Here is a 26,863-nt window from a genome sequence, read left to right on the forward strand (position 1 = left end):
CTCTTAAAGTGCTTTACCGGAGCCAAACTCAGCAAGCGACAAGCAAAAGCAGCAAAAAGTCACCCAAGGCATTTAAAAAACAAATTGTGTGCTCGCACACTCGGCATCCCCTCGCCCTTGCCTCTCTCTGCTTCTCTGGTGGGCCCACGACCACCTGTCGCATCCCCGCGCGCACCTGCGCCCCCTTCCCAGGCACCAAAAGTCTTGCGCTCTGGACCAGGGACTTGAGATTCAGGGCTGCCTGGAGGCTGGGGGCTATGACTCAGGGGTTCGGGGGTATCCTGGGGTGATGCAATCTTTCTTCAGTCCCCCCTCCCCCGAGGAGTCTGTTGGGTTGGAAAGGGAGGGTTTCAGCTCCTGTACTCCAGCGTCCCGAGGCCCACGTCTTGCGTCACGTGTCCCGCAACGCAGGAGATCTTTCTCTGGACAGGGGAGAAGCAAGGAGAAAGACTCCAAATCAGTTGGGGAGAGGAGTGAAAGGAGCCAAAATATCCCTGCGAGGCCTGCGCTCATCAGCCCCCTTACCCAAAGTCCTGGGCTGCTGGTGCCGAGAGCAGGCTCCTGGAGCCGGCTCCTGGAGCCGGAGCCAGCTTGGCACTGGAACCGGCGTCCTCTGGTGGCAGAGAGCGCGCGCTACTGGCGATTTTCGGACCGAATCGGCACGCTCGTCAGATCCAAGCAGGCGGGACTGGCCTGAAGCAGAAAGAAAGAGAGAGGAAGGTATAAGGACAGACCAAGGAAGGGGGGCTAGGGGTGCAGACTGAGGGGATAAAAAGTGGCCAGGAAGGAGCCAAGACTCCACCAGCAACAATTGAGTTGCTTCAGCCTCGGTCTAGGGTTCCAGGCCCTGAACCCCCGCAACCTCACAAGGGTTGGAAAGTGAGGCTGGAGAACTTTCCAGGTGGTACTTTGATGTTTTTCTAAAAATTTTTTTTTCACCCTAGTTCGGTTGGGTGCTCCGTCCTACGGAGCCCCAAACTTATTTTAAGAAGCCGCCACCGTGTTATGGGCGTGCGCAACTGCCTCGACAGCAATAATATGTCAGGACAACACGATATCTCCCCTGAAATCGGGGAACAGCCCGAGCAACCACCTTTGGAGGCCCCAGGGGCAGCTGCCCCCAGTGCTGGGCCTAGCCCAGCCGAAGAGATGGAGACCGAACCGCCTTACAGCGAGCCCATCCCCATCGAGAATGACGGCGAGGCCTGTGGAACACCAGTGGTCTCCAGGCCCAACTTTCAGGTTCTCAATCCGCCCTTCAAGGAAGCTGGAGCCCATGGAAGCTACAGCCCACCTCCCGAGGAAGCCATGCCCTTCGAGGTTGAACAGCCCAGCTTGGGAGGCTTCTGGCCCACACTGGAGCAGCCTGGATCCCCCAGTGGGGCCCATGAAGGCCTTGAGGCCTTCTGCTCAGCACTCATGGAGCCCGGAGCCTTCGGTGGTGGCAGACCAGGCGTGGGAGGATACAGCCCTCCACCAGAAGAAGCTATGCCCTTTGAGTTTGACCAGCCTTCCCAGAGAGGCTGCAGTCAACCTCTCTTACAGGTCCCAGACCTTGCTCCAGGAGGCCCAGGTGCTGCAGGGGTCCCCGGAGCTCCTCCAGGGGTCCCCGGAGCTCCTCCAGAGGAGCCTCAAGCCCTCAAGCCTGCAAAGGCTGGCTCCGGAGGAGGCTATAGCCCTCCCCCTGAGGAGACTATGCCATTTGAGCTTGATGGAGAAGGCTTTGGGGAAGACAGCCCACCCCCGGGGCTTTCCCGAGTCATCGCACAAGTCGACGGCGGCGGTGGCCAGTTTGCGGCAGTCGCGGTCTCGAGTGCGGTCCGCCTCACTCCCGCCGCGAATGCGCCTCCCCTCTGGGTCCCAGTCACCATCGGCAGCCCATCCCGAGAGGCTGTCAGACCTCCTAACTTCACCGGCAGCAGCCCCCCGATGGAGATCTCCGGACCCTCGCTTGAGATTGGCAGCGCCCCCACTGGGGTCGACGACGCTCCCGTCAACATGGACAGCCCCCCAATCGCGCTTGATGGCCCGCCCATCAAGGTCTCTGGAGCCCCAGATAAGAGAGAGCGAGCAGAGAGACCCCCAGTTGAGGAGGAAGCAGCCGAGATGGAAGGAGGCACAGCCACCGATGCCATGGAGGGAGGAAAAGTCCCCTCTCCGGGGGACAGATTCCCTGCCGCCGGGGCAGCCTCAGCGGATCCCGCAGCCTGGGCGGCCCCTGCAGTCCCAGCCGATCCCGACTCCCGGGCAGCCCCAGCCGATCCCGACTCCGGGGCAGCCCCAGCCGGTCCCGACTCCGGGGCAGCCCCAGCCGATCCCGACTCTGGGGCAGCCGCTGCCACCCCAGCCGATCCCGACTCTGGGGCAGCCCCTGACGCACCAGCCGATCCAGATGCCGGGGCAGCCCCTGACGCCCCAGCTGATCCAGATGCCGGGGCAGCCCCTGACGCCCCAGCCGATCCTGACGCCCGGGCAGCTCCTGACGCTCCCGGCGCCCCTGCGGCTGCTGAGATCGGGGCAGCCCCTGTCGCCCCAGCTGCGCCTGACGCCGGGGCCCCAGCTGCCCCAGCCGCTCCTGCCTCCCGGGCAGCCCCAGCAGCCCGAGCAGCCTCTGCAGCCCCTGCCTCCGGGGCCAGACGCAAGCTCCATCTCCTTAGACCCCCCAGCCCCGAAATCCAGGCTGCCGATCCGCCTACTCCACGGCCTACTCGCGCGTCTGCCTGGCGGGGCAAGTCCGAGCGCGGCCGCGGCCGCCGCGGGTACTACGATGAAGGGGCGGCCAGCAGCGACGATGACTCCAGCGGAGACGAGTCCGACGATGGGACCTTCGGATGCATCCGCTGGTTTCAGCATCGGCGAAATCGCCGCCGCCGAAAGCCCCGGCGCAACTTACTCCGCAACTTCCTCATGCAAGCCTTTGGGGGCTGCTTCAGTCGATCTGAGAGTCCCCAGCCCAGAGCTTCACGCTCCCCCAAGGTCAAGAAGGTACCCCTGGCGGAGAAGCGCAGACAGATGCGCAAAGAAGCCCTGGAGAAGCGGGCCCAGAAGCGTGCAGAGAAGAAACGCAGCAAGCTCATCGACAAGCAACTCCAGGACGAAAAGATGGGCTACATGTGTACGCACCGCCTGCTGCTTCTAGGTAATGCGGTGGACTCTGCCTGCCGGCAGCAGGGCCGCCAGGGAACCGGGGAGGGGGTGGCAGGGCTGCCCGGTGGGATGCGCGGGGCTCAGCAGTGGGAGGAGGGGGTTCAGCCAAAGGCAGGAAGAGCCTGCTCTAAAGTTCCAGGGAGGGACCCTAACTTTGCCCTGGGAGCGGGAGGGGATCTTGGGTGGATTCGGGTGGCCGAAGTATATGCCCTCCAGGGAGAAAAGTGGTGCCGAGCGACACTGAGGGTCGTTTCTGGCTGGACAGGCCAGCGCCAGCAACCGTAAGCTGGACAGCAGGCAGGGGCTTCAGGTGAGCCAGGAACTGCCTGGGAGGGGCCCCGGGGCTCCCCCTGGCTAGGCTGGTGCGGGCCATGGTGGGCTGGAGTCATTGGGGAAGGCGCGCCCCCGCCTCGCCTGGCACGGCTGCTTGGACTCTGACAGCTTGTCGTTGATGTGTGTTGGTGTCCATATTCTGTGTTCGCCTGTGCATGATACGCTCAAATGTCCCCTGTTCCTATCCCGGCACCCCCAAATTACCCGCCGACTGTGTACTTGTACTTGGGAACGGGCTGTCTTGTGGTTTGCGCCATGGCGCGGGCAAAAAAACTTTCGGTGTCTGCACACTCTGGTGGTACCTGCGCCTGGGCGATCTGCGGTGAGCCGTGCGGAGGAAGCGCGGGGAAGCTGGCGGGACCTCCCGGGAAATAAGCAGGGCTCCTGGCCTGGGGGAGTAGGGGGGTCGCTATTCGCCGGCCTCCGTAACCTTGTTCCTGTATATCTTTCTCTCTTTTTCCCTTTGCGCTAAGCGTTTCCTCACTTCTCATTCGTTCGCCAAACCCTCCCGCCTTTACAGTTGAAAAACCAGACACACAGGTATCTGGGGCGCCCGGGGCTGCACACATCAGTTCAGTATTCTGCACACACTCTGCTCGCCTGGTGGGGGGATGGAGGAGAGGGGAAATACTTAACCTGCTGTAGACAAGTCTGGATTCCAAACCATGCGGGGGCTGGTTCCAAGGGGGTGGGCGTGGCTGTGCTTAAAAAATATGAACTAATTTTTTTCCTAGCGAAGAGCCCGAGGTAAGCCAATCATTTTTACTAAGAGTACAGTAGGAGGGACTTGGTTTAAAAAGATGAGTGTTATGTGTTGGGAGTGGAGTGTCATCTTTGTATTTGAAATGCAACAGAAATAAAAATTTTCAAAAAATGCTCTGAGTGTATTTTAAGTATGTGGACAAAGTATGGCAAAAACCGTGAATATGACTTGTGAAACATATAAATGTTTACACGTGCATTTTTTCAAGCAGCTTTAGCTGGGGGCAAAGAGGCTTGTCAAAGGTAAGGTCTTCTGCAAGTTGGCTCTGGGTACAAAAAAATATAAAGGTCTTCAGATTACAGAAGTTAAAATCATGCTATTCTCACCAGGAGGGTATTTTAATGGCCTTCTACCTCCCCCTCCTCCTCTGCTCACATTCCGTTCTCCCCTCTGCAGGATCCCCCGCACCCCACAGCAAGACCCTTTCCTGTATCTCTCAGTCTTTCCCTGGTCATTCCCAGTTCCCTGGCCTTCCCCCAGCCCTCCAAGACTTCTTAACTTCAAATCTGCGGCATTAAATATTTTTCCACATTTAATCAAAGCAGCAATTAGCAATGGTCTGAATATGTCGTTTAAATGAAAACCTCCAAACAAACTTGACAAGCTTAATTTTTACATTTTATTCTCTAAGACCTTTCAAGGGATTTCAAGATCACAGTTTTTAGGGCTGTGCTACATTTGTTAAGTATGTTAGAACATGTGATGGTTTTATTAATGGCATTATTGGCATATAACTGTGTGTTATTGTGATGTGGCTCTCACAAATCACAATTTTAAATGTAAGGATCATTTTATATATGCCCATCCAGGGAGATCATGACATTATCACTTACCCAAAATCATATAACATGGAAGTTGTTTTAAATTTCATATGTCCCAACTACACTAAAGCCACCAAACATTAAACAACAATGCACTGGTTTCCCTGCAGACAACTGATTTTGCCGTAACAGACCCATTTCAATATTCTAAGCACAGGTCTGGGAAGCAAACCTATAAACTGGGGGTGGGAGGACACAAGTGAGTACAGACAGGAGACCCAAGTGACTGTGCACCTGACGCCTAATTATCAAATTGGTGGTGTACCTTACATGTGGGGCCTCAGTTGCCTCCTTTGTGAAATGAAGCTTTTCTCACAGATCTCCACTAAGGGATGCTTTTGCTCCATGATTTGAGTCTTTATTCTTCCTGGGGGCGGGGGTGGAAGGTGTAAGTCTCCATTTACATGAGGACTGAAGACTTATACCATAGATAGTGCAGCCATCAATCCTGCAGCAAACTGTCCACATCTGGGACCAGGTCTTAAGAATATTGTAAGTTTCCTTTGTCTCCCTTTATTTTGTCACCAGGAGTAAAAATTAACCTTAACAAAAGATTTGCTGGGATCACCTTGCACCTTGTCCTGGCTTTGTTCCTAGGTGCTGGTGGCCGAACACCTTTGGAGGCAGCATAAGGGCTGGTAAACCCTGGGCCATGTCTAGCATAAGCCTTAACTACCATAGCCAGTGTTAGCTGCTAGCTGAAACTGGACCAATGCAGTTTGTCAAACCAGGCTACAGTTTTCCATCAGGCTTCCTTTTGCAGAGGTGACCAGAGGTTCCTCTTCTGGACCTGAATTATTGATTGGGGATGGGGAGAGGAGGAAGGATGAGAACTTACATGTAGGACAAGACTTTTTACTAACTTTCTAGTCCTAACAAATAAAACAAGACATCCCTACACCTCTACCACTGAAAATGCAGATCAAATGGCTGTCCTTTGATATGGTTGCTAATTTGTGACATGCAAATTCATCTGTTGCTTGGAAAATGTGTGTTTATGTACGTATCCTTTCTGGTTTTATTGCCCAGTTTAACCTCATTACAGGGAATCTTAAGAAATAAGAGAGAGAAAAAAGGGTAGATAGAAATCAATAATATGATGAAAATTCTAAAATATCTAAAGAATTTTTTAGGTATTATATAAATATTCTTTTTAAAGAATATATAATGTCTAAATTTATAATATTCTTTCGAAGTCTTTTTCTCACTCAACACTATCTACCAGTAGACTGTTTCCATGTTTCTGTTACATTTTAAAATAATTTTTGTGGCTTAAACATTTTTTAAAACCTCATTTAGGTGTGGTTTCCTCCTTGTTTGAGAACTGAAGAGGGGGAATAGATCAGAGTTTCTTAGTATTTGCCACATTTATTAAAATTGTGCAGGCAAAAGCTATATATAATAATGGCTATTCTGCTATGATGCTTTATTTATACAATGAATCACAATTAATTGTATGATAATTTATTTATGCCACCAAGTGCAACAGTAATGCAATGCATCCCATCTTGCAGAAGTATTCTTTTTTCCCCTCTCTTTTCTTTCTTTCTTTTTTTTTTTTTAACATACAGCCATTTTTCTGTATTCTAAATGCCTCCACTGAGCTTTTCGTGCAGTGGGAGGGCATGGTTTATCAGGCCACAGAGTTTTGGAGTCCAAATAGTTTTATTATTTTTTCTTCTCAGTCTCCTAATAAGATTCATGTTTCTCAAAGTCTGAAATTCTGCCTCAGTTTTAATTCCTATAGATTTCTCTAAAAAAGAAATTCCCATATAGATAGATTAATTTTTTATTACCACATTATCTACCATGGAAAACTGGTTTTAAGCAAAAAGAATTGGGGGTCATCCCCTTTCTGTATATACCCTCCTAACTTGAAAATCTCACTGCTTTCAGTATTAGTAACCAGTAATAATAAAAATAACAACACATTCTGATTACATTTTACATTTTTGTTCGTTTTGAAACAAAGTCTTGCTCTGTTACCCAGGCTGGAATGCAGTGGCAGGATCTCCACTCACTGCAACTTCCACCTCCCAGGTTCAAGCAATTCTCCTGCCTCAGCCTCACCAGTAGCTGGGATTACAAGTGTGCGCCACCATGCCCGACTAATTTTTTGTATTTTTAGTAGAGATAGAGGTTTCACCATATTGGTCAGGCTAGTCTCGAACTCCTGACCCCAAGTGATCCACTTAGCCTCCCAAAGTGCTGGGATTACAGGCATGAGCCACCATGCCTGGCCACAATTTACTTTTCTTAAAAGGCTTTCATCTAGTCATACCTGTCTCTTGAAACAGTCCTGGGCAATAAAAACTTGATAGGGCCCCATTTCACAGGCAAATAACCCAAAAGCTCAGAGATTAAATGTCAGGCATTTTTCCTCAAAGACTGTAAGGTAGGTAAATGATCTCAAGTTTCAAATTCAGATAAGATAATGCTTACCAGAAATGTGATGATAAGCTTAAAGCATTATTTAAATGTAAAGCATGATTATTGTAAGTATACTATGTGCTCTTAAAATCCCTTGTCAAATGACACGTCAAGTCATCTCCTGCTTTCTGAATTATAGCCAAACTCACAGATCCCTGGTTATAAATGTCCACTGAGCGTACATGAAACGTGAGCCCCCCCCCCCCGCATTTCTGAGACGGCTGTCATAGCTGTGGTGATACTGCATTTCCTCATTTGCTTTCACTCATCTGCCAGCTCTGCAACGCTGCAGTCCTAGTCTGTCGAGCTTCTCTTTTCCTTTTGTTTTATGCAGATTTTCTGTCAAGTTTTTTTTTTTAATCTCACATTTGTTTTCTTTAGCAGGATCTAAAGCTTTTCTTCTTGTTTAGATTTCCACTAAATAATAATTATTAAAACAAAATGCAGTTACTTTTATGGATAGCTCTATTATAAGTATAGTGTTAGAATGTTTAGAATGATGGTCTGGATCTCATGATCTTATGGAAATAACTCTGCTCCATATTCTTCCTAGTGATTTTTTTTTTAAGTATGCCTTGCTTCTAGTCCAGGCTAATTTCCATTTAGCAAGAGTTAGTGTGTGGTCTTAGAAATCACCTTTGACTTTTATGCAGGAAGGTTACTTGTGGGTTTGTTGTTGTTTGAGATGGAGTCTCACTCTGTCACCCAGGCTGGAGTATAATGGCATGATCTTGGCTCATTGCAACTTCTGCCTCCCGGGTTCAAGCGATTCTCCTGCCTCAGCCTCTCAAATAGCTGAGATACAGACATGCACCACCACGCCTGGCTAAATTTTTGTATTTTTAGTAGAGACAGTGTTTCACCATGTTGGCCAGACTGGTCTCAAACCCCTGACCTCAGGTGATCCACCCACCTCGGCCTCCCAAAGTGCTGGGATTATAGGTGTGAGCCACTGCACCCAGCCAGGAAGGTTAGTATTAAGCAAAAAATACATTTCTTTTTAGAGAAGGTAGCCTAGATTTGAAGTTCCCAATGCCAGTCATGCTCTTTCTTTTTAGAGTTAGTTTTCCCTCCAAATAAAACTTACTCCCAACCCCAGCAAAATTGTGGCTCTGCAAATGGCTCTAAATAAAGTAACTCTCAGGAGACACATCAGTAGCAAGCAACAATTCATTCTACACTTTCTGGTTTCTTTTACTTGTAGTAGCAAATGTGAGGTTCCTCTCAAACCCACTCATGCCATTTGCCCATTTAAAAATCAAATTTCTCAGGAGGAGTAGCAATTTTCAAGATAGAAAGGACAGGGCCAATTGATGTCACAAGGTCCCCACCATCAATTAAAACAAGTCACTGGAGGGAACTAAAAGCACTGGTCAGCCTAATTGACCATCTCTGATCCCTTGGAATAGGGACTCAGAGACTCTGGCCCTAACACACACCTTCACAGATTCATTGAATTAGACTGAATGGAGCTTTTGTTCCCATCAGATTCCTGTTCTGGCCTGTGGTCACCCTGAGTACAAGATCATGCTGTCTTTAGGAAGAAAGAGGAGAATGGGCCTGAGCCTCTCTTTGGGAGTTCTGCTGAAGAGTCTGCAAGCCCTAAGTGGCCTTTATGCAATTTAGATACTGGAAGGAAGGCACGGATACAAATTGGCCATGGGGGTCTCATGGGAAAAAGTCCCTGAATGAGGGAAAGGAAAGGTATTTTCAAAAAATGGATACAGTCTTTTTTTTTCTTACTTCCCCAAAAAAGATGGCCAGCTACTAGAAGCAAAGCTACATTTGAGAAATCTAGAGTTTTTTAAAGGACAGCATGCTCCACACAGTGCTTGGCACATATATGTCCTCAAAAATGTTTTGGGTTTTGTTTTGTTTTGAGACAGGGTCTCACTCTGTCAACTAGGCTGGAGTGCAATGGTGCAATCTCAGCTCCCTGCAACATCTGCCTCCCGGGTTCAAGCGATTCTCCTGCCTCAGCCTCCTCAGTAGCTGGGATTACAGGTGCCTGCCACCACGCCCAGCTATCTTTTGTATTTTAGAGATGAGATTTCACCATGTTGGCCAGGCTAGTCTTGAACTCCTGACCTCAGGTGAGCTGCCCACCTTGGCTTTCCAAAGTGCTGAGATTATAGGCATGAGCCAATGTACCAAGCCTTAACTTTTATTTTTAGAAACTTACTTTTCTTCTAGACTTTTTTTCACCCTGCTCCAAGTGAGGTTTTTGGTTTGGTTAGTTTTTTGTTGTTTGCTGGGTTTTATTTTTTTTTGTTTTTCTGTTTTTTTTGTTTTTTTGCATTTCCTGTAAGACTATTCATGCATAAGTTCTAAAAGTACCAGCCATCTCATCCTGTCTTTCTCTCTCCACCTTTAAGAGTATAGTCTTTGTTTACATTTTGTAAATAAAGATCAACTCAAGCAGTAGACGAATGCCACCTTGCCAAATTTATAATTGTGTGAAGTCACTCTCAGGTGAATGACGTTGCAGGGAGAGATGAGGAGATAACTTACTTTTTGACTTGTCACCTGTCACCTCTGCATATCCAGCTCCCCCTTCTGTTTTGATTAGCTCCTAACTATAAATCAACTCAATACCAAGGCTGAACTCAAGGACCTGAGCTTGGATTGTTCTGCGATTATTACACATGCAAGAAAAGAAAAGAAAAGAAAAGAAAAGAAAATGTGTTTAGCTTCCTTTCCAGCCGCCAGATGGTAAGCAGGCCAGCCCATGGGAACTGAAGATGAAGAGACCTCCGAGAAAGAGGTAGGGAACAACACAATAAAACCATGTTTGACTTTTCATTATGTTGATCATCACATGCTCTCTTGAAACGTAGGATGCTTTGAGCACGAGGTACACACCTTTCAAGTTAGAATCAGTGGAGCACTTTCCTGCATGCAACAACTGGGAGCTATGCTAAGGGAAGAATGTTAGGCAACTGATCTGTGACGGAGCAATGGAAATTATGGGAGTGTGCCTCTGTTGTACTTCCTTAGAAGTAAAATCCCAAATTGCATTGCAGAGTAATTTGTTAAACCTCAGGAGTATTTAAATTCAGGAGTATTTTGACTTGTGGAGTTCTGCCCACAGAACTGCACGTTGGATCTTACTAAATGTTTTTTAATGATTCAATTTGGAGTGAGGAGAGAGGTATAAAGGTAGTATAAATTGTTATCCGACCTCAGATTTATTATGAGTCAGTCAATGTTTCCGACATTGTCACACATTCTGTGTGTGGGACACAGTAAGTACTTTAAACTTCCTTTAATGAATTGATAATGGGAAGGAAAAAATCTCTGTACTACTTTCCAAGGAGTGTCACAGTTGAGCTTTCATAAGCTCAGTGTCACCACTGAGTGAGCATCCATTCTTATAAGGAAATTAAGACTTGGGCTGCAAGAGCCTCTCTCTTCTGAGTTATCTGGCTCTTGCCTCTCGCCCTCCATCAAAACACCATACTATCTCTCTCCTCTTTCCCATTTGAACAATTTTGCCATCCATCGAACTGATTGCTAGTGTGGAAATTACATGATGGAATTTTTACAGGGAACCTGCATTCAGGTAAGTTTGAAGCTGTGGGATATTTGGGGGGGAATAAAAGAGTGATATTTATCATGATCCACAGAAACTAAAGTCAGCCATTGTGGGACAGTCCAGAACCCAAGAAGGGTCATGACAGGACCCTTCCAAAGGAAAGAGAAGCACGTGTCCTGTGTCTTAGTGATTATCCATTCCAACTCCCCCGGGGCTCTGGGACCCACATATCTGTGCCTCCATTTTACTAGAGTTGTGATAGCTGGTGCTCCAGCTGAAGAAAATGAAAACAGGAAACCTGTCAAGAATAGTGTTATTGGCCCAGTGCAGTGGCTCACGCCTGTTATCCCAGTACTTTGGGAGGCCGAGGCAGGCGGATCACCTGAGGTTGGGAGTTCGACACCAGCCTGGCCAACATGGAGAAACCCCATCTCTACTAAAAATACAAAATTAGCCGGGCGTGGTGGCACATGTCTGTAATCCCAGCTGTTCGGGAGGCTGAGGCAGGAGAATCGCTTGAGCCCGGGGTAGAAGTTGTAGTGAGCCGAGATTGCATCACTGCATTCCAGCCTGGGCAAGACAGAGCGAGACTCCATCTCAAAAAAAGGAAAAAAAAATAATAAAAAAAAGAATGGTGTTATTTAGGAAGTATATAGGTACTTACATTACTGAGACCACCTGAACATATCCTTTTAAATAGATTCTTTTAAAAAATCTATGGTTATGTAACATCTATGTCCAGGGGATTTAAGCAGAAGCCTTGTAGGTTTCTCTTTTAAAAAGACAGAACTTACTTATAATCAGCCCCTTGATTTTTTTGGCTTTCATATGCTTTTGAAATCTTAGGAAGTATCCATCCTAATTCCTTATAGCTGCTCTTTCTGTGGCTCTACTAGGCCTGCAAGATGCTGAATTAACTTATTAATTAAATCACTGACATCATTCGGGGGGTTCCTTCTGCCCACTGCCCCCCAACATGGGAATTTTTAAATGACTGGCTCCAGAAGGGCCCAAAGATGGTGAAGGTGCATTAATATTTCAGGTGACCACTAGATGGTGAGACAGTATAAGGCAGAAAACAGATGGCATGTCTATGTAAAAATGACAGAGATGGCCAGGGCCAGCCAACGTGAGGAAGGGTTCCCTTTTACTTTTACCGCCACCTTCCACCCCAGGACAGAGCTTGGATTCAAATAGGCCCCAAAGCTTTAGCAAGAACAGCGTTTTACTTTTATGCTGTGAATTCTCCTAGTTAACTATGTGCTAGGATTTTAGGGGCATTTTCGGGGGCTCAGTCTAACAGAGGGGTCCTCTTAGTGGCTCCATTGACATTTTGTCATGGGGGGCTGTCCTATGCACTATAGGATGTGTAGCAGCATCCCCGACCCCTACATACCAGTAACTCTCTCTCTCTCTCTCTCTCACACACACACACACACACACACACTGTTTCTAGTCATTGCCAAATGTCACCCCTTATTGACAACTACTGCCCTAACATCAGTATCAAATTCTGGGGAAAGTTCCAGATCATACATATTGTAACTTGCATATCTTAAAATTATGTATATCTTCAAAGAAAAGTTTGTCCACTGCAGTTACTTCTTTTTTTTGAGATGGAGTTTCACTCTTGTCACCCAGGCTGGATCTCGGCTCACTGCAACCTTCACCTCCTGGGTTCAAGCAATTCTCCTGCCTCAGCCTTCTGAGTAGCTGGGATTACAGGTGTCCACCACCATGCCCAGCTAATTTTTGTGTTTTTAGTAGAGAGGGGGTTTCACCATGATGGCCAGGCTGGTCTCGAACTCCTGACCTCAGGTGATCCACCCACCTCGGCCTCCCAAAGTGCTAGGATTGCAGGCATGAGCTACCGAGCCCAGCCTGCAGTTACTATCAACCAGTCAGAAATGTTCATACTGACTTTGGTGACCCATATTCTTGGGTAGAAGTAATTTCTAGAAATCTCAGAGAAGAAAGTGAACCACATGATCCTAACTAGAATAGAAAAAGGAATTCTTTCAGGGAAGTAAACAATGAGCTGACTTTGAGTAACCACGTCAGTCCCATAGCTGGGCCAAATCAGTGTTTAAATAGCGTTTACCCTTAAATGATCACATCTATCACTTAGGGGTTCTTAAGGATCCTTTTCCTGTAGCAGGCTAGGAATTCTGTCTCTGACTGGTGCACACTCAATTGAAGAGAAGGATGCCAAGACATGAAGGACCCATCTGCCAGATGGCTGCTGACAACGTATCAGCTCTAGGGTGGCAGGGGCCCCACTTCGTATGTGTTCCCCCAGAACAGTAGCTGAGCCTTTAACTGATCATGTGTACACACCAGCAACCAGTGTGTGTGGGCCCCGTTGCTGGGTCTCCATAAGGTCTCCCTGAGGTCTTCCTAGTCCCAGGCCCATGAGGAACCACCCCGCTGCATGGAAGTGTATAACCTTTAGCAACTGATCTTCCAAGCCAGGAAGTTAGATTGCAAGAGAGAGGGGCACTTCTCTGAATGACTGCACTGAGAAAGAGCATAAGATCTCTTAGGAATAAAACATAGCTAAGCCAACAGAAGTAGCAATCCAAGACATTTCCTGCTCGAGAGTCTTGCACTTGGTCTTTAATAAAATGGACACCCCCTTCTCCATCCTAGGGCAGACTCTTAAAACTGTTATTTCTTGGAATAATCATAACAGGACTAAGTTGTGATCTTAGTTTTAAACAGTGGTCTAAGCCCCTAACTTGCATATGACCGGCCCCTCTCCCAAGTAACCATTATGGAAGGTGGCTTTATAACTTCTTTGTTATATTTTTACTGTAACACATTTATATTTTTGCCCCCATTTGGTCTTTCTGTAGAGTTTTCAGATGTTACAGATTCATCAGGGATCTAATTTTTTCAAACAAAGGAGGTTTTTTTTTCTTTTTTTAAGGAAGTTTGGAATTTGTGACCTCTGAGTTCATTGCAAAGACCAGAAAAATAAATAAAGACAATGACCACTCTCCACTCCAGACTTGCACATGTATTTCAACACTTTAGCTTTCACTCTTAGGATTTCTTTAGGGGAAGACATAGAAATAAATTGGTAGTTTGATAAATTATATATCAGACATGTAAAATTTAAAATATCATTTGAAATCAAAACTTGTCTGAAGACTAGCTTTTTATGTCACAAGTTCAGCTAAGCAAAATGCCCCCTAACTACAAAACCTTCTTACTGCGGGATCCTAGAAATTACCCAAGGCAAGCTTTTTGAATGTTGATTTTGACATTTTGCCTGGGGAAGTTTAACATCTTTCCAAGTAAATGCTTCGAAGACTCAGGGCAGAACCCAAAAATAAATGCCAGACGTTAGGGGAAAATTTTTTTTAAGTTGGATTGCCGAAAAAACTTCTAGCTATTTATAATTAAGCATTTTCAGCTGCTAAAAGGGAAACACATTAGATCATTTTGTTTTGCAAAACAAATGGCTAGGGCGGGTTTTAGGATGGACACTCCCAGGAGGGTTCCCCTTTCTGAGTGGGAGTCTGGAAATGTTGCTGATGCGATCCAGCCATTCTGGAGCTCTCTTACGAAATCGCGCATCCTAGGGCAGTTTGGTGTTTGTGAGCTTACGGTGTTTACCCCTTGCTGTCTTCTATGGTAGGTCTGATCTAACAGAGTTGGCCATGGACAGAGGACCCCCAGCTCTTTGGGAGGGTCCTGGGATACTACACACAGCACTGGATGAGAAGTTGGGGGTTCTCATTCCTGGGATCTTGGTTCATTCTAGTACTTTATTCTAGGATTTCATGAATTTACCAAGTTGACATCCAGAAAAGGCTAAAGTTTGATTCTTGGAAGTATTGACAAGGCTTCATTTGGGGATGATTCTGCCAAGTATTCCTGGGGTCCTGCCATGGTCAGGAGAGTACTTTAAATTTGATGGGTTGTCCCAGAGGAAGCAGAGGGTATCTCTATGTTCAGCTTTATGTCTGAAGAAGTAAAGACCCAAGACGGGGACAGGACAGGGACAGTTTGAGAAAGGAGGCTTGAGATAGAGACTTGGACTCGGGTGCCAGGGACGAATCCAAACTGCTTGCAGGCGTCTCAGCCTCAGACTTAAGCTAAGTGAGTGGATAGTGCACACCTCTTGTTTCTTTTCTTTCCTTTTTTTTTTTTTTTCTTTTTGAGATGGAGTCTTGCTCTGTCACCCAGGCTGGAGTGAAGTGGCATGGTCTTGGCAATCTCCACCTCCCAGGTTCAAGCGATTCTCCTGCCTCAGCCTCACGAGTAGCTGGGATTACAGGCATGCACCACCACTCCCCGCTAATTTTTGTCTTTTTAGTAGAGACAGGGTTTCCCTATGTTGGCCAGGCTGGTCTTGAACTCCTGACTTCAGGTGATCCACCCACCTTGGCATCCCAAAATGCTGGGATTACAGGCATGAGCCATAGTGCCCAGACTTCCCCCCACCCCCTTCTGGCTCTACAGTCTTGATTCCCCAGAGTTAGGGTCTGATTTCAGACGTTAAGGCAGGCTCAAAGTGGGGCACCTGCTCTGCCAGAAAAAGGTGGGGAAAGGGGCCAGAAAGAAGGAAGATCATGAGGGCTGCATTAGTTGGAGAAAGGGGGCTCATCTCTCATTTTTCTCAGAAGTTTCACAATGCAGATCAGAAATCAGCCTCCTGAGGAATTCTTGAATTTCTTTCTCGCTTTCTCTCCTTTTTTTTTTTCTTTCTCTCTGTCTTCTGAGATTTTTTTTTTAAATAGTGTTCTTATTTTAGGGGGGCTTTCTGAGCAGGAACTACCTTTTTTTGGCAGGAAACAAATGAGAACACGAGTTATTCAGGGCTGGGGAGTGGAAACGATGAGAGCAAGGCTGCTCAGAACCGGCTGGCAGGTGGCGCTCGGCTTTTGCTATTGACAGCCTGGTTTCAAAAATTCCCTCTTGCGCTGGTGCCTAAGGCAGAACCCGCATCCCCCTATCAAAAGCCTCTTTCCCCGGGACACAGCCCCCGCCCCTAAGGCTGAGGAATGCTTTTAAAAGTTTTCAGTTGAGCAATTGACATCTAAGGACAAATTCCGGCCACTTTTAACTAGCAGATCTGGAGAGTTTAACCAAGGCAGGAAAGCACACTATCAGGCAACCTGCAGATTCACAGCCTTGGTGCCCCGGGTCTCCTGGGAACTGGTCCTGGGTCTTGGACAAATCCCTTTATGTTCTGGTCCTGGCTTTCCTAAACTGGAAAAACAGAAGGGATGTCTTTCTCACTTTAAAACGTCTTTAATTCTCCTATAAAGTTTAAATAGACGAGGTATGCCAACACCCTATCCCACACACACTTTTTAAAATGTCTGTTCCAAAATGGCAGAGTGTATAGGAAATCAAATGGCAGGGCCCTCTGTTGTCCTTTGGTAAATAATTGATACTTTCTGGGTCCCCATCAAAGGGAGAATCTTTGTAGGAGCAGAGTTTCGTGGTAAACTCTTTCAAGGGCTAGAAAAGAGGTTCATAGGTAAGCAGAGGTCCAGTTTCCACCAGGGAAATCCAAGGGGTCTTCCTGGAGGAGTTAGCATTTAAAATAATATGGGAAGATGCAGGGAGATAGAGCAGAATTTGAGCTACATGGTCGATGATTTTTTACAGAGAAGGCACTTGCTAGGGATAAATCATTATTTTTCCATTCATGCAAGCATCATCGGGTTTTTCAGGACCTCTGAGACCTCAGGGCTAGTTTTTAGTTTGTGCCCTCCTCAACCCCTCTTTAATTCTCAGTGCTTCATACTGACAGCGCACCGGGGCATTCTCATCAGCGAAGGCGTCTTCTCTAAGCACGGGGCCCCCACTGTCCATCTGAGGCTCAGCACTGCCTTGGGGCAAGCCGCTTCCGGCTTCTTTAGGCCTCCTTTCCACTGGAGGGGAAGCTGGGTCTGATGGTGTCTGGGCCAAATTCCTTGGTTCCAAGAACAGGTGCCATTGCCATTCCCTTTCATTCTGCCCCCCGACACACCACCCAGCAGCTGGAAAATGATGAGGTTATCTATTTGAGAAGGGCCCCACAGGTTCCCACTTGAGGGCTACAAAGTCCTCCAATGGGAATTTCTTCCTTTCTGATCAAACTTACCTACCCTCCGAACGCCATTCATATACACACTGTCTCTCCCCTCACTCTTAACATTGTAAAGTGAAAGAAGCTGAATACAAAAGACTGATTTACGTAAATGTCCCTCTCCACCCTCCTATTTAAAAATTTTTCTCTTAGTTGATAACTTTCCTACGACATTATTCTCTTATGCCCATATTCTTATGGGTAGTCTTTAAAGCTCTTCTTGCCGTTTCTCCTTCTCACAGTTCCTGACTTCTAGCCCCAAGTGTTGGCTGAGGGCAGGTGGGGAGCAGAGGTGACCAGGGCAGGTGGCTGCCTCTTTTCTGGGCTACTGAAGCTCCTCCCCACCAGAGGTCAGCAGAGAGCTCAGAATGGCTGGGTCCGCACTCAGAAAGTGGGCTCTTGGAATTCTCTAGATGGAATGTAGGATGCGCAAACGGAAAAAAGCCCCGTGTTTCCAGGGTGTTTTGGTTGAGATTCTCATCCTGTCTTGGGGCCTGGGGACCTTACTTTTAACACCAATCCAGCTATTCAGTGCTTTCCTCGGGGGAGGGGTTTTGGTCTGTTTATTTGGTGGCTTTCTTGGCCACTCTTCTCCCCGTGCCAGATGCACAAATCCCTCCCTTAGAGGGAACCACACCCTTTTAGAAATCCCCATTCTGAGGCCCAACTGCCCACTTTCACTTCCCACAGGACACTGAACCCACATCCTACACTTGGCCTGGTGCCTTTTCTCCTAGAAGTTGTATTTATTGTTAAAATTGACATCATAATATTACAGGAAACCCCCCTCCCCTGCCCTCACCCTGCTGTGATTGTATTGATCCTTACCTCCCTCTGCTCTTTACTCAGGTGCATGGATAGTCTTAGGGCATTAACCACGGTGTGCAGTTTCCTATTAATCGCCTTCTCCACAAACACACACTAACGGCCAGCTTCCTGAGAGCTCTTCCCGGGTTCCCCACCGTCCTCCCCACTTCTGTCACTTTTTCAGTCCTATTCCTAGCCCAGGAAGAGCAGGGAAAGAATCTAGGTTCCTCCGTTTGTTTTTCCTTCTCTGATCTTTTGAAATCCCAAGGTCCTTGTGAACAACTCAGAAGTTAAAACCAGTTCCCTTTGGCCAGTTGTTTATTGTTGAAAGAGAGAGACAGAGAGAAGTGAAGGTGCAAACGGAAGGAAAGAAGTAAATAGAAATTAAATTTTAAAATTTGAAAGGGAGCGGTGGCTCACACCTGTAATCCCAGCACTTTGGGAGGCCAAGGCAGGCAGATCACCTGAAGTGGGGAGTTTGAGACCAGCCTGACCAACATGGAGAAACCCTGTCTCTACTAAAAATACAAAATTAGCCAGGCATGGTGGCACATGCCTGTAATCCCAGCTACTTGGGAGGCCGAGGCAGGAGAATCGCTTGAATTTAGGAGGTGGAGGTGCAGTGAGCTGAGTTCGTGCCATTGCACTCCAGCCTGGGCGACAACAGTGAAACTCCATGTCAAAAAATAAATTGAAAGGGAGAGAGAGGAGGAAAAAAGAGGGAAAGGAAAGAGAAATAAGGAAGAAGGGAGGGAGGAGGGAGACAGGGTGAAAAGAAAAGAACGCCTTTGCCAAGTTTAGCTCTAAGCACCAAATAGGGTCCTTGCCCTCTAGGAACTTCTAGTCCAGAACAGAAGAGAGGATCAGGTTGCAAGTGATTATCTTCCTACCAGGCAGGGAGTGGAGCACGGCCAAGGAGGGTGTGGCCAGCACAGTTGAGGGGCCAGGCTGGCTGGACTGGACAGGAGCAGGGGAAGGAGAGGCAGCCTCACAGTCCAGGCTGGGGCATCCTCTCCTCCCCATCCCACTGCCCCACGAGGTCCCTTGTTGATTCAAGTGCCAACCAGAAGAGCCGGAACAGAGGCCTGTCCTGTGTGCCAAGATGGGGCCACCGCCACCCTCCAAGCTCTGACCACTGCCCTCTCACCTCTTACTGCTTTCCCAAATGTTTATCTCCTGATTCTAAAACGATGGTCCATTATTTGTTTTATGTTAAAGTTAGGAATACCCTGCCTGTAACACAGCCTCATTTTCCAAGTGCTTTTATGAGCCTTATCCCACTAAGTGGTTTTGTTTTGTTTTAGGAAGTCTGGCACGCAGAGAACCTTCTAGTTCTTTAAAAAAAAAAATCATGAATTTTAAATTTGATAATTACCCAGAACAAAACAAAGCAAACCCTAAAGTGAAAAGCGGGCATCTTATACGTTAAATATACATCTTTAATGTTGGGGAAACCTTTGAATTTTACAATTGATGTCCTCGAGAATTGGGTGCTAGCCAGACCCACTGTAGGCATTGTTTTATTTTTTCTTTTTCCTTCCTTCCTTCCTTCCTTTCTTCCTTCCCTCCCACTCCCCACTTTGAAAAACAAGTTTTATTCTCTTGGGGTATGTTCATTAGAGAGGGAAGACAATTCTGTTCGGTAAGGAAGGGCGAGGGGAAGAGAAAAGAGGGGAATTCAGCAGGAAGAGACCAGGGGCAAGGTCGATTGCTCTGTACTGGGGCGAGGGTAGGGGGCAGAGAGAGTCACAGCCAGATGCAAATCACAAGAGCAGACCTTCAGCTTCCTGGCATTGGTGGGGAAAACATTCCATTAGCTCCTTCCTATGTCCTGGGCTTTATTCATCAGCTCAAGAGAAAAAAACAAAATCAAAATTTCACCCTAATTTGTTGTGGTTGGACCCCATTCTCCCGTGTTTTGGCTTCTTTCGAAGCACACCCACAGAGGCGGAAGCGGCTTCCTGGGCTGACCCGCCTCTCCTTTGATTCTCAAGGCATTCACCTGGTTCCACCAGGAGGAGTTCAGACTCTCCCCAAGCGCCAAGAGTTAGAAATGTGTTGCTAATTGATTTGAGCTAAATTTGTGTTGCTTTGAGACTTAGCAAAATGGCTGATTAGGGCCGGTGTTGGGGAAAAGAATTGCTGATCTAATAGCTAAGAAAAGGAACTCATTCACAAATATGTTTTAAAAATGGGCCTTCTGTGACATTTTGGAGTTGCCAGGGAGTCAGGGGCCATGGTGGGTCTTCAGGAAGAAAGAAATGTTGTTGGGAAATGTTTAATGGAAATTTAGCATAAAATGGCATGCCTAATTTAAGAACATAGTTAAATTTATCCTGGTTCCAAGTGAAAACAGTTGTCACAAATTAATTTTTCAAATTTTTGACTATTGGCAGGTCTGAGGTTTACCCATATGTAGGTTATGTCCAACTTGGCAAAAGCGTGGAATACCACCCAGTTCTTGGTACATGGGAACTAGCACATATACCCATTTTTTTCTCACTGCTATTTCCTAATTTTTTGGTTAACTTGTAGGTTGAAATAGCCTTACTCCTTTTTGTCTGTCTAGTAGCATCTCTAAGCTCGCAGTAGCCACTCACATATCTGCCACATCTCTTAGAAGGATGAATCCTTGCCAGGTCAGTGAGTTTGCCTCAATTCAGGCATTTTCATTCATTCATTCATTCATTCAATATACATGTATTGAGTGCCAAATACATGCCCTTCCCGGTGGGGAAGACAAAGGTGTGAGACATTGCTACTCCCTTGATGCAATCGAAACAAACCCAGGAAGTTAGCAAGAGTGGGCAGTCTCTGCTAAGTGATTACACAGGGAATAAATAAGGCAAGATGGAGATTGTCAACCAAAAGACTTCAACAACCTGCTAAGAGTCTTCCAGCCCAGCTGAGCACACCAAATCAGAGCTTACTTAAAAGTGTCATGAGTGCTGATAATCAAACTGCAGAAAAACCAGAAGGATCTGCTGGGGTCAAAACAAACAACATTTGACAGGCACAGCCATTCAGATTTTCATGCCACTCTGAGGCTGAAAATTTCTGCACAAACAGCACTGACTGAACCGTTTCTAGTCATGGGTAGACCTCCCTGTTGAAGACTTGCCAGTCATGCGACTGAACGAGGCCTTTCTCCGGGAAGCGTAACCCAGAGGGTTACTGGTCATGCTGAGGAGCCCGGCTTGCTTCCAGGAGGGGCTGTAGAGGCCTGGCCCAGGAGTGGTGCTGAGAACCGCCTTTTACCAAATTCCTTCTTTCATTGAGCTCTCTCTGGAGCCAAACTATGCCTTCCAGGATCTTTCAAGACTAAAATTCTCTTAGGAGAATGGGCCCAATATCTCCCACTTAACCTTAGAAATCGTCTATGTCTAGGATTAGTGTTTTGAGAGTAAGACGGGAAAGTGTAGTTTGCAGCCAGGTCCTGATGTAGTGTAGAGTGCTTTTACCTTAGTGCTTTCCTCCTCCATCTTCGCTCCAATCCTCTGTCATAGCTCTTGGGCCGGCACCCATCTTAGCTCTAGTCTTCCATCTTCCCTCCTGGCCTGCCCTCCATCTTAGCTCCTGGTCTACCTTCCATCTTAATTCCTGGCCTGCCCTCTCGCTTAGTTCCAGTCCTCCATCTTAGATCCTGAGCTTCGGGTCTCTTTTGTTCCCTAATGCAGATAGAGGTATTATATATTCAAATTCTATAATAAATCCCCAGCCATTGTGGAAAGAAAAACACATTTTAATTTCCAGAATTTTATTTCCAACTTTCCTTTCAGAAATACTTTTCAATTATCTATTCATTGCCCTTGAAATAATATGTCTTCTTGATAGGTCTCTGTAACTATCACAGCACGTGATAGTGACCTTTATGTTTTTTTGAAAATATGAGTGCGTAACACAGATTGATAGCTATTTTTTACGTTAAAAATATGACAAGGGAAGGTTTTTTTGTGTGGATGACTGAACTGAAAGAACTCTCAGATAAATTTTGTTCCATAGTGAATATGATTGAGATTTATAGAATTATTAAGTTGTGGCTTCTTAAAACTTGCCACTGAAACAAGAATGCCTGAATTTTGCGTTCTGGGTGATCTCGGATGAGCACATGGCAAATCTGAGAAGTGATTTGGCCCCAGGCCTCCTCACCTCCCTGCAGGTGGCTGTGTTCTCTTCAGTTAATCCCATTAGCTGGCAAAGGCTTATGGGGCTACTCTTAGGGACATTTGCATTTTAATAAAGAGCTCTATGAGGCCCAAAAGCCCTGACAGTCACATTTTTAATAGTGGGGTTCTTAAGAGTAGCATTCTAACAGAAGGCATTGGGGGGAACTGGAGAGGGCTTTTGGGCAGTCACCCCCTCCCCACCTCTTGTTCCAGCCCCATACCCTGTTATTCTCAAGCCAAGTCTATGGCTGGCTAGCAGCCCCAAAGCAATGAATTGACTTTCTTTCACCATGACCCCAGGACACGCAGACCCCTCACTCCAGGTCTCCAAGTAGCCGCATAGTGCTTGCTTAGTGCTGTTCCGCCTGGCAGCGGGGTGCCCTCCACCCCATTCAGTGGCACAGTCAGGTTCAGATCGCAGCCTTCGGGGTGCCTGACTCATCCAGCTCTGGTCGATAATGACAAGCCCCATGTTTTTCTCCAGCGTCCACGGCTATGACACATAGAACAGTCAGGAAATAAAAGACGCTTGAGTACTATACGGTAGCTTTGCTTTCTCTAAAAAAGAAATATAATGCGGGGGGCGCTTGGGGAAGAAGCAAGGAAGCAGAAGGCCAGGCCAGCGAGTAAGCCAGCGGCAAAACAACCTTGTTGTTTGTATGTTACATAAACAGCCCCCCTCAAAACTGTCCTGCAGTTTATAGCCTTAGGAAAAACTGGGGCTTAGTGGCACTTGGGTTGATTTCACACCTTAGCTTAGAGTTACTCAGAGGTGTATTAACAGCTAATGACTCCATTGAGGGCGGCCCAGATTGCCATCTTGACTTGCCAGATATTAGCAATACCCTGATAGAAACCCAAAAGCCTGCCAATTAAGTTCCCCAGTGTAACTTAAAAGGGGCCTTTCCGAGATGTACGATCTTTAGGAAAAGGAAATTAAGCTAATTTTGAAAGCTCCTGACACTCGAGTTTCCTTATAATGTAAGAAGGTGATGGCTGGGATGAATATTATGAGTGCCTCCCATAATGTGTATTTGAATAGATGTCATGGATTCTAATGGCAGAGTTCAAAGTCGCTCAGATGTGTGGGTTTCTTTCAGAAAGTTCTATGATGGCTAACAGGATTAGAATAACATTGTCACAAAATGATAGGAGACATTAAAAAGACCCCTACATGATGCAGTGTTCACAACAAACAGGAAGTACCCCCCCAGTATGACTCAGTAACACTCAGCTAGGAGGAGAGCACTGAATTATGCCTGTAAGTTACAGCTTTATTTCAAACACACAAACACGTAGGCCAATGGTGACGGTTGCAGGCATGCTTTCCCTCAGAGCATGAGAGGCATTTGGATTTTATCTTCCCAGGTACAGAACCTCTGTACTTCCTTCTAAATAGCTTCCTCCTGACCCTTAGCTAAGTCAACAGGGAGAATTAGCCTCCAAGTTTTGCTAAATTGTGTACCCTGACAGTGACTTGTAATTAGGAGAACTTGCATGGATCTAAAGCCCAGAGGTAGCCTCTGCCCTTGTTCCTCCTGATGAAAACGGCCTCAGCAGCACCTTGCTGCAGACAGAGGCCAGCTCAAAACACTGATTTTCTCCCCACCCTCCCAAGGTTAGGCTTCTGCTTAGAACTCGATGCCTTAAGTTAAAATTTCCATCACCAAAGGGCCCGATTTCAGGCAGAGAAAAGACCATTTTAGCAAATGAGAGAAGCGAAGAGGAGTGGAGAAGGAGGGTCATTTCAACCAGCAAAACTCAGCTGTGCCATTTTCCCTGACAGCACTTTAATTATGATGAAAGAACATGATTTTTTTTTTTTTTAAGAGGAGGCTCTTGGTGGGGGAAAAGGAGGGGGCCTCTGAAAGAAGAGATCCGAGTTGCTAAGGTATGGAGTGCGAAGTGGCTGTCACCACCAAATGACAGATGCACTTGGAGAGGGGGAGAGAAGCCCCTCCCTGAGCCTGTGCACCACCGGCCCATTCTGTGGGGCCCAGGACTAGTCAGCCAGGGGCAAGTGGTGAATAGGATAGCCCAAAGGGCAAGACAGAGGCACCTGCTAGGTGCCAGCTTCCCCTTTTCCTTCTGTGAGATTTTAACCCTGGGTCTGGTCCTCCTCCTTGTGCTCTGCTCCACCGGCTTTGAAAGCCTTGGAGGGGTTTCAAGTGGTCACATACCTTATTGTTGTAAAGGATGTTTTTCTTTAAAGTCAGGTGCTAAGTCAGGTGTGAGGTTGAAATGAACACTTAAGGACCATTCAACATAGCATTGGAAGCGAGGTAAAGGGACAGAGCCCAGCAAGCCGGGACTTATGTTCTGAGGGGCCGAGGCCAGCTGTGTTTTTGGGATGGGGAAAGAGTTGGAGCACAAGATGTTGTTAAGAGACTACAGTCAGCTCAAGTGAGAATGAGGGAATGGCGCCGTCACCGACTTCCACCTCCCAGCCTGGCCTGGAATCCCTGCTCTGATCTGAGGCATGGGGTCCACAGGAGTCCCCTATCGTGTTGTTGCTACAGTGCCGCAAAGTGGCCTAAGGATTCTGGGCTGGTAATGTTTAGAAAGAGATAAAAGTGAATTCTAGACTCCCACAGCTGGAAAAAACCTCTCCGCCTGGGCATGGGAAGTAACAAAATGTGTCTGGGTTAGCTGTGAAGTCCCTAGAGATGAAGGGAGCAGAGAGGGGAAAAAAAAAACAGGCATAGAAGGTGCATTATTTTGTACTTCCTTTCACCTCCCTCCTTAATTTTAGGGCCCTTTCGTGACATGCAACAGGAAGTGCAGGCTGCGTTGACAGCCTCTGGTGCAGACTTACGCAGAGCACAAGAGATGATGTGAGCCTGCTCGTCTGGGCTGCTTTTGTGTAACTGAATTACACAGTATCTATGTTAGAAGTAATGTCGCACAAGAAAGCCCCGTGGCCTTGAACTAAATACTGAGGGGCCCTGGGCCCCAGCCCCAGGAGGCCCGGTATGCGGCAACTTCCCTGAACAGTTTGTGATTTTCTGTTCTTATTCCCCTCACTAAATTGCCATACGGCTAGAGACGCTTCTAATTTGATGGTTATTAACGGGCAGCTGATAATGAAACAGCAAGGACTCAGGGCTTTGCAGTAGGTATATTATGGACATTTACAAGTTAAACAACTTTATTTCTTACATTTAGCAAGAGGTTTAACAAACCAAGTGCAACATCTGCAGAATCTTATGGGAGGAGGCAGTGGTCTTGAAATTGTGAGGCAGTACTGCAGAGATAGAGATAGCTCCTTTCTCTAGAACAACAGCAATCTCCCTATCAGAGCCAACTGCAAATACAGATTTGCTCCTATATCCACGCATGGTGATTCTGCCTGCTACTGAGATGGAGGAACAGTGAACTATAAACACTTGACAAATATGTGAAAATGCATTTTCCTCCTGGAAAGCAACATTAGAGTCCAGCAGTTCTGTCTGGAAGGAGAGAGATGCAGGAGCAGCATCCTGGCATACGACCGGCTGGCTGCTTAGCGGTTTTATTTTAGGAAGTGTCTTAATTCAGAGAGGGGAAAGAAACAAGACAAATCAGATACAGAGGTTTGCCGAGCCTGGAGGTCAAAAGAAGCCCACTTCAGGAGAGTGCATTTTCAGTGTCAGAATAAGTAAAGTATTTGAGGATTTTTTTTTCCCCTCTTAAAAATAAATAGGCATGGCTGGGTCCAGTGGCTCACGCCTGTAATCTCAGCAATTTGGGAGGCTGAGGTGGGTAGATCACCTGAGGTCAGGAGTTCTAGACCAGCCTGGCCAACATGACGAAACCCCGTCTCTACTAAAAATACAAAAAGTAGCTGGCCATAGTGGTACATGCTTATAATCCCAGCTACTCAGGAAGCTGACGCAGGAGAATCACTTGAACCTGGAAGGCAGAGGTTGCAGTGAGCTGAGATTGCACCATTGTATTCCAGCCTGGACAACAAGAGTGAAACTCCATCTCAGAAAATAAATAAATAAATAGAGACTTTTGGAAAAGGAAAATATTCAGGCTTTTGAGAAACACAGTGAGGCAATCAGTTAATGTGGGGTGCTGGTGATTGTGATGTCGGAAGAATTGGTCTCATTTTTCATGTCACAATTAATATTGTTTGAGATTAGATGGCGTCTTAATTTAGACCATTTACATTTTACAGAGCACTGAAAAGGAACACTCCAAGCCACTTTCTGGCAGCAACAAAGCCAAATAAATGGGAATAATATAACCTTAACAAGATCCATTCTTTCACTTTGTAGCTTTGCTCTGGTCAATTTTGAGTCATTTAGCACAATCTAAAAATTCACATTTTTCATTGTTAGAAATATGTAATGCTTCCTGCTATTCACTGCCTACAAATTTCCTACTCTGATGACCTTTTTGACTTGGGTTTTTGTCTTCTTGACACCAAAGCATCCAATCAATTTGGTCAAAAGTTCAATCGTGAAAAAGCATCTGGATGTTTTGTCTACCAACAACCAGTTTGCCTGAATATTTGAGAGGATCAGCTCAGCCAGCCACCTGTCCCAATGTCACTCCAACACAGTCCAAATGCACTCAGGGGGTGCAGAAGGAAGGGTACACACAGACAAGGTGTGGGGGTCTCGCTTTCTCTGCTGCAGCCATCTGAAATCGACAGCAGAGGACGGGGGAAATGAAGCAGCAGGCTAGTACTTGTAGGCAGATGTGGAGGGAGAACAGTGTGGAAAGAAATCTTTATGGCTAGACTCTCAGCAACATCACTGTCAGAGTCTGGTGCCTGCAACCATC

The 26,863-nt window shown here is 46.8% G+C and overlaps 1 protein-coding gene across 5 annotated transcripts in view; it reads left to right on the forward strand.

The window, feature by feature from the left end:
- Window positions 1-990: 990 nt before the first annotated feature.
- The window catches only part of LOC105727565 (guanine nucleotide-binding protein G(s) subunit alpha), a 57,043-nt gene continuing 31,170 nt past the window's right edge, over window positions 991-26,863 (forward strand). For 2 of the 5 annotated variants that reach the window (XM_064382551.1, XM_064382552.1), the window contains exons 1-2: window positions 991-2,287; window positions 2,369-3,139. In XM_064382551.1, the coding sequence (XP_064238621.1) occupies window positions 1,006-2,287; window positions 2,369-3,139 (2,053 nt within the window). In that variant the 5' untranslated portion in view covers window positions 991-1,005. Of the gene's footprint in view, window positions 3,140-3,363; window positions 3,433-18,257; window positions 18,278-18,825; window positions 18,845-25,913; window positions 25,926-26,863 lie in introns of all 5 variants that reach the window. The other 3 variants (XM_012467532.2, XM_012467535.2, XM_064382550.1) reach the window with 2 other exon arrangements.

The sequence above is a fragment of the Aotus nancymaae genome, unplaced genomic scaffold (genome assembly GCF_030222135.1).
Source record: "Aotus nancymaae isolate 86718 unplaced genomic scaffold, 86718_ANA_hifiasm-v0.15.2.pri h1tg000029l, whole genome shotgun sequence".
Taxonomy (NCBI): Eukaryota; Metazoa; Chordata; class Mammalia; order Primates; family Aotidae; genus Aotus; species Aotus nancymaae.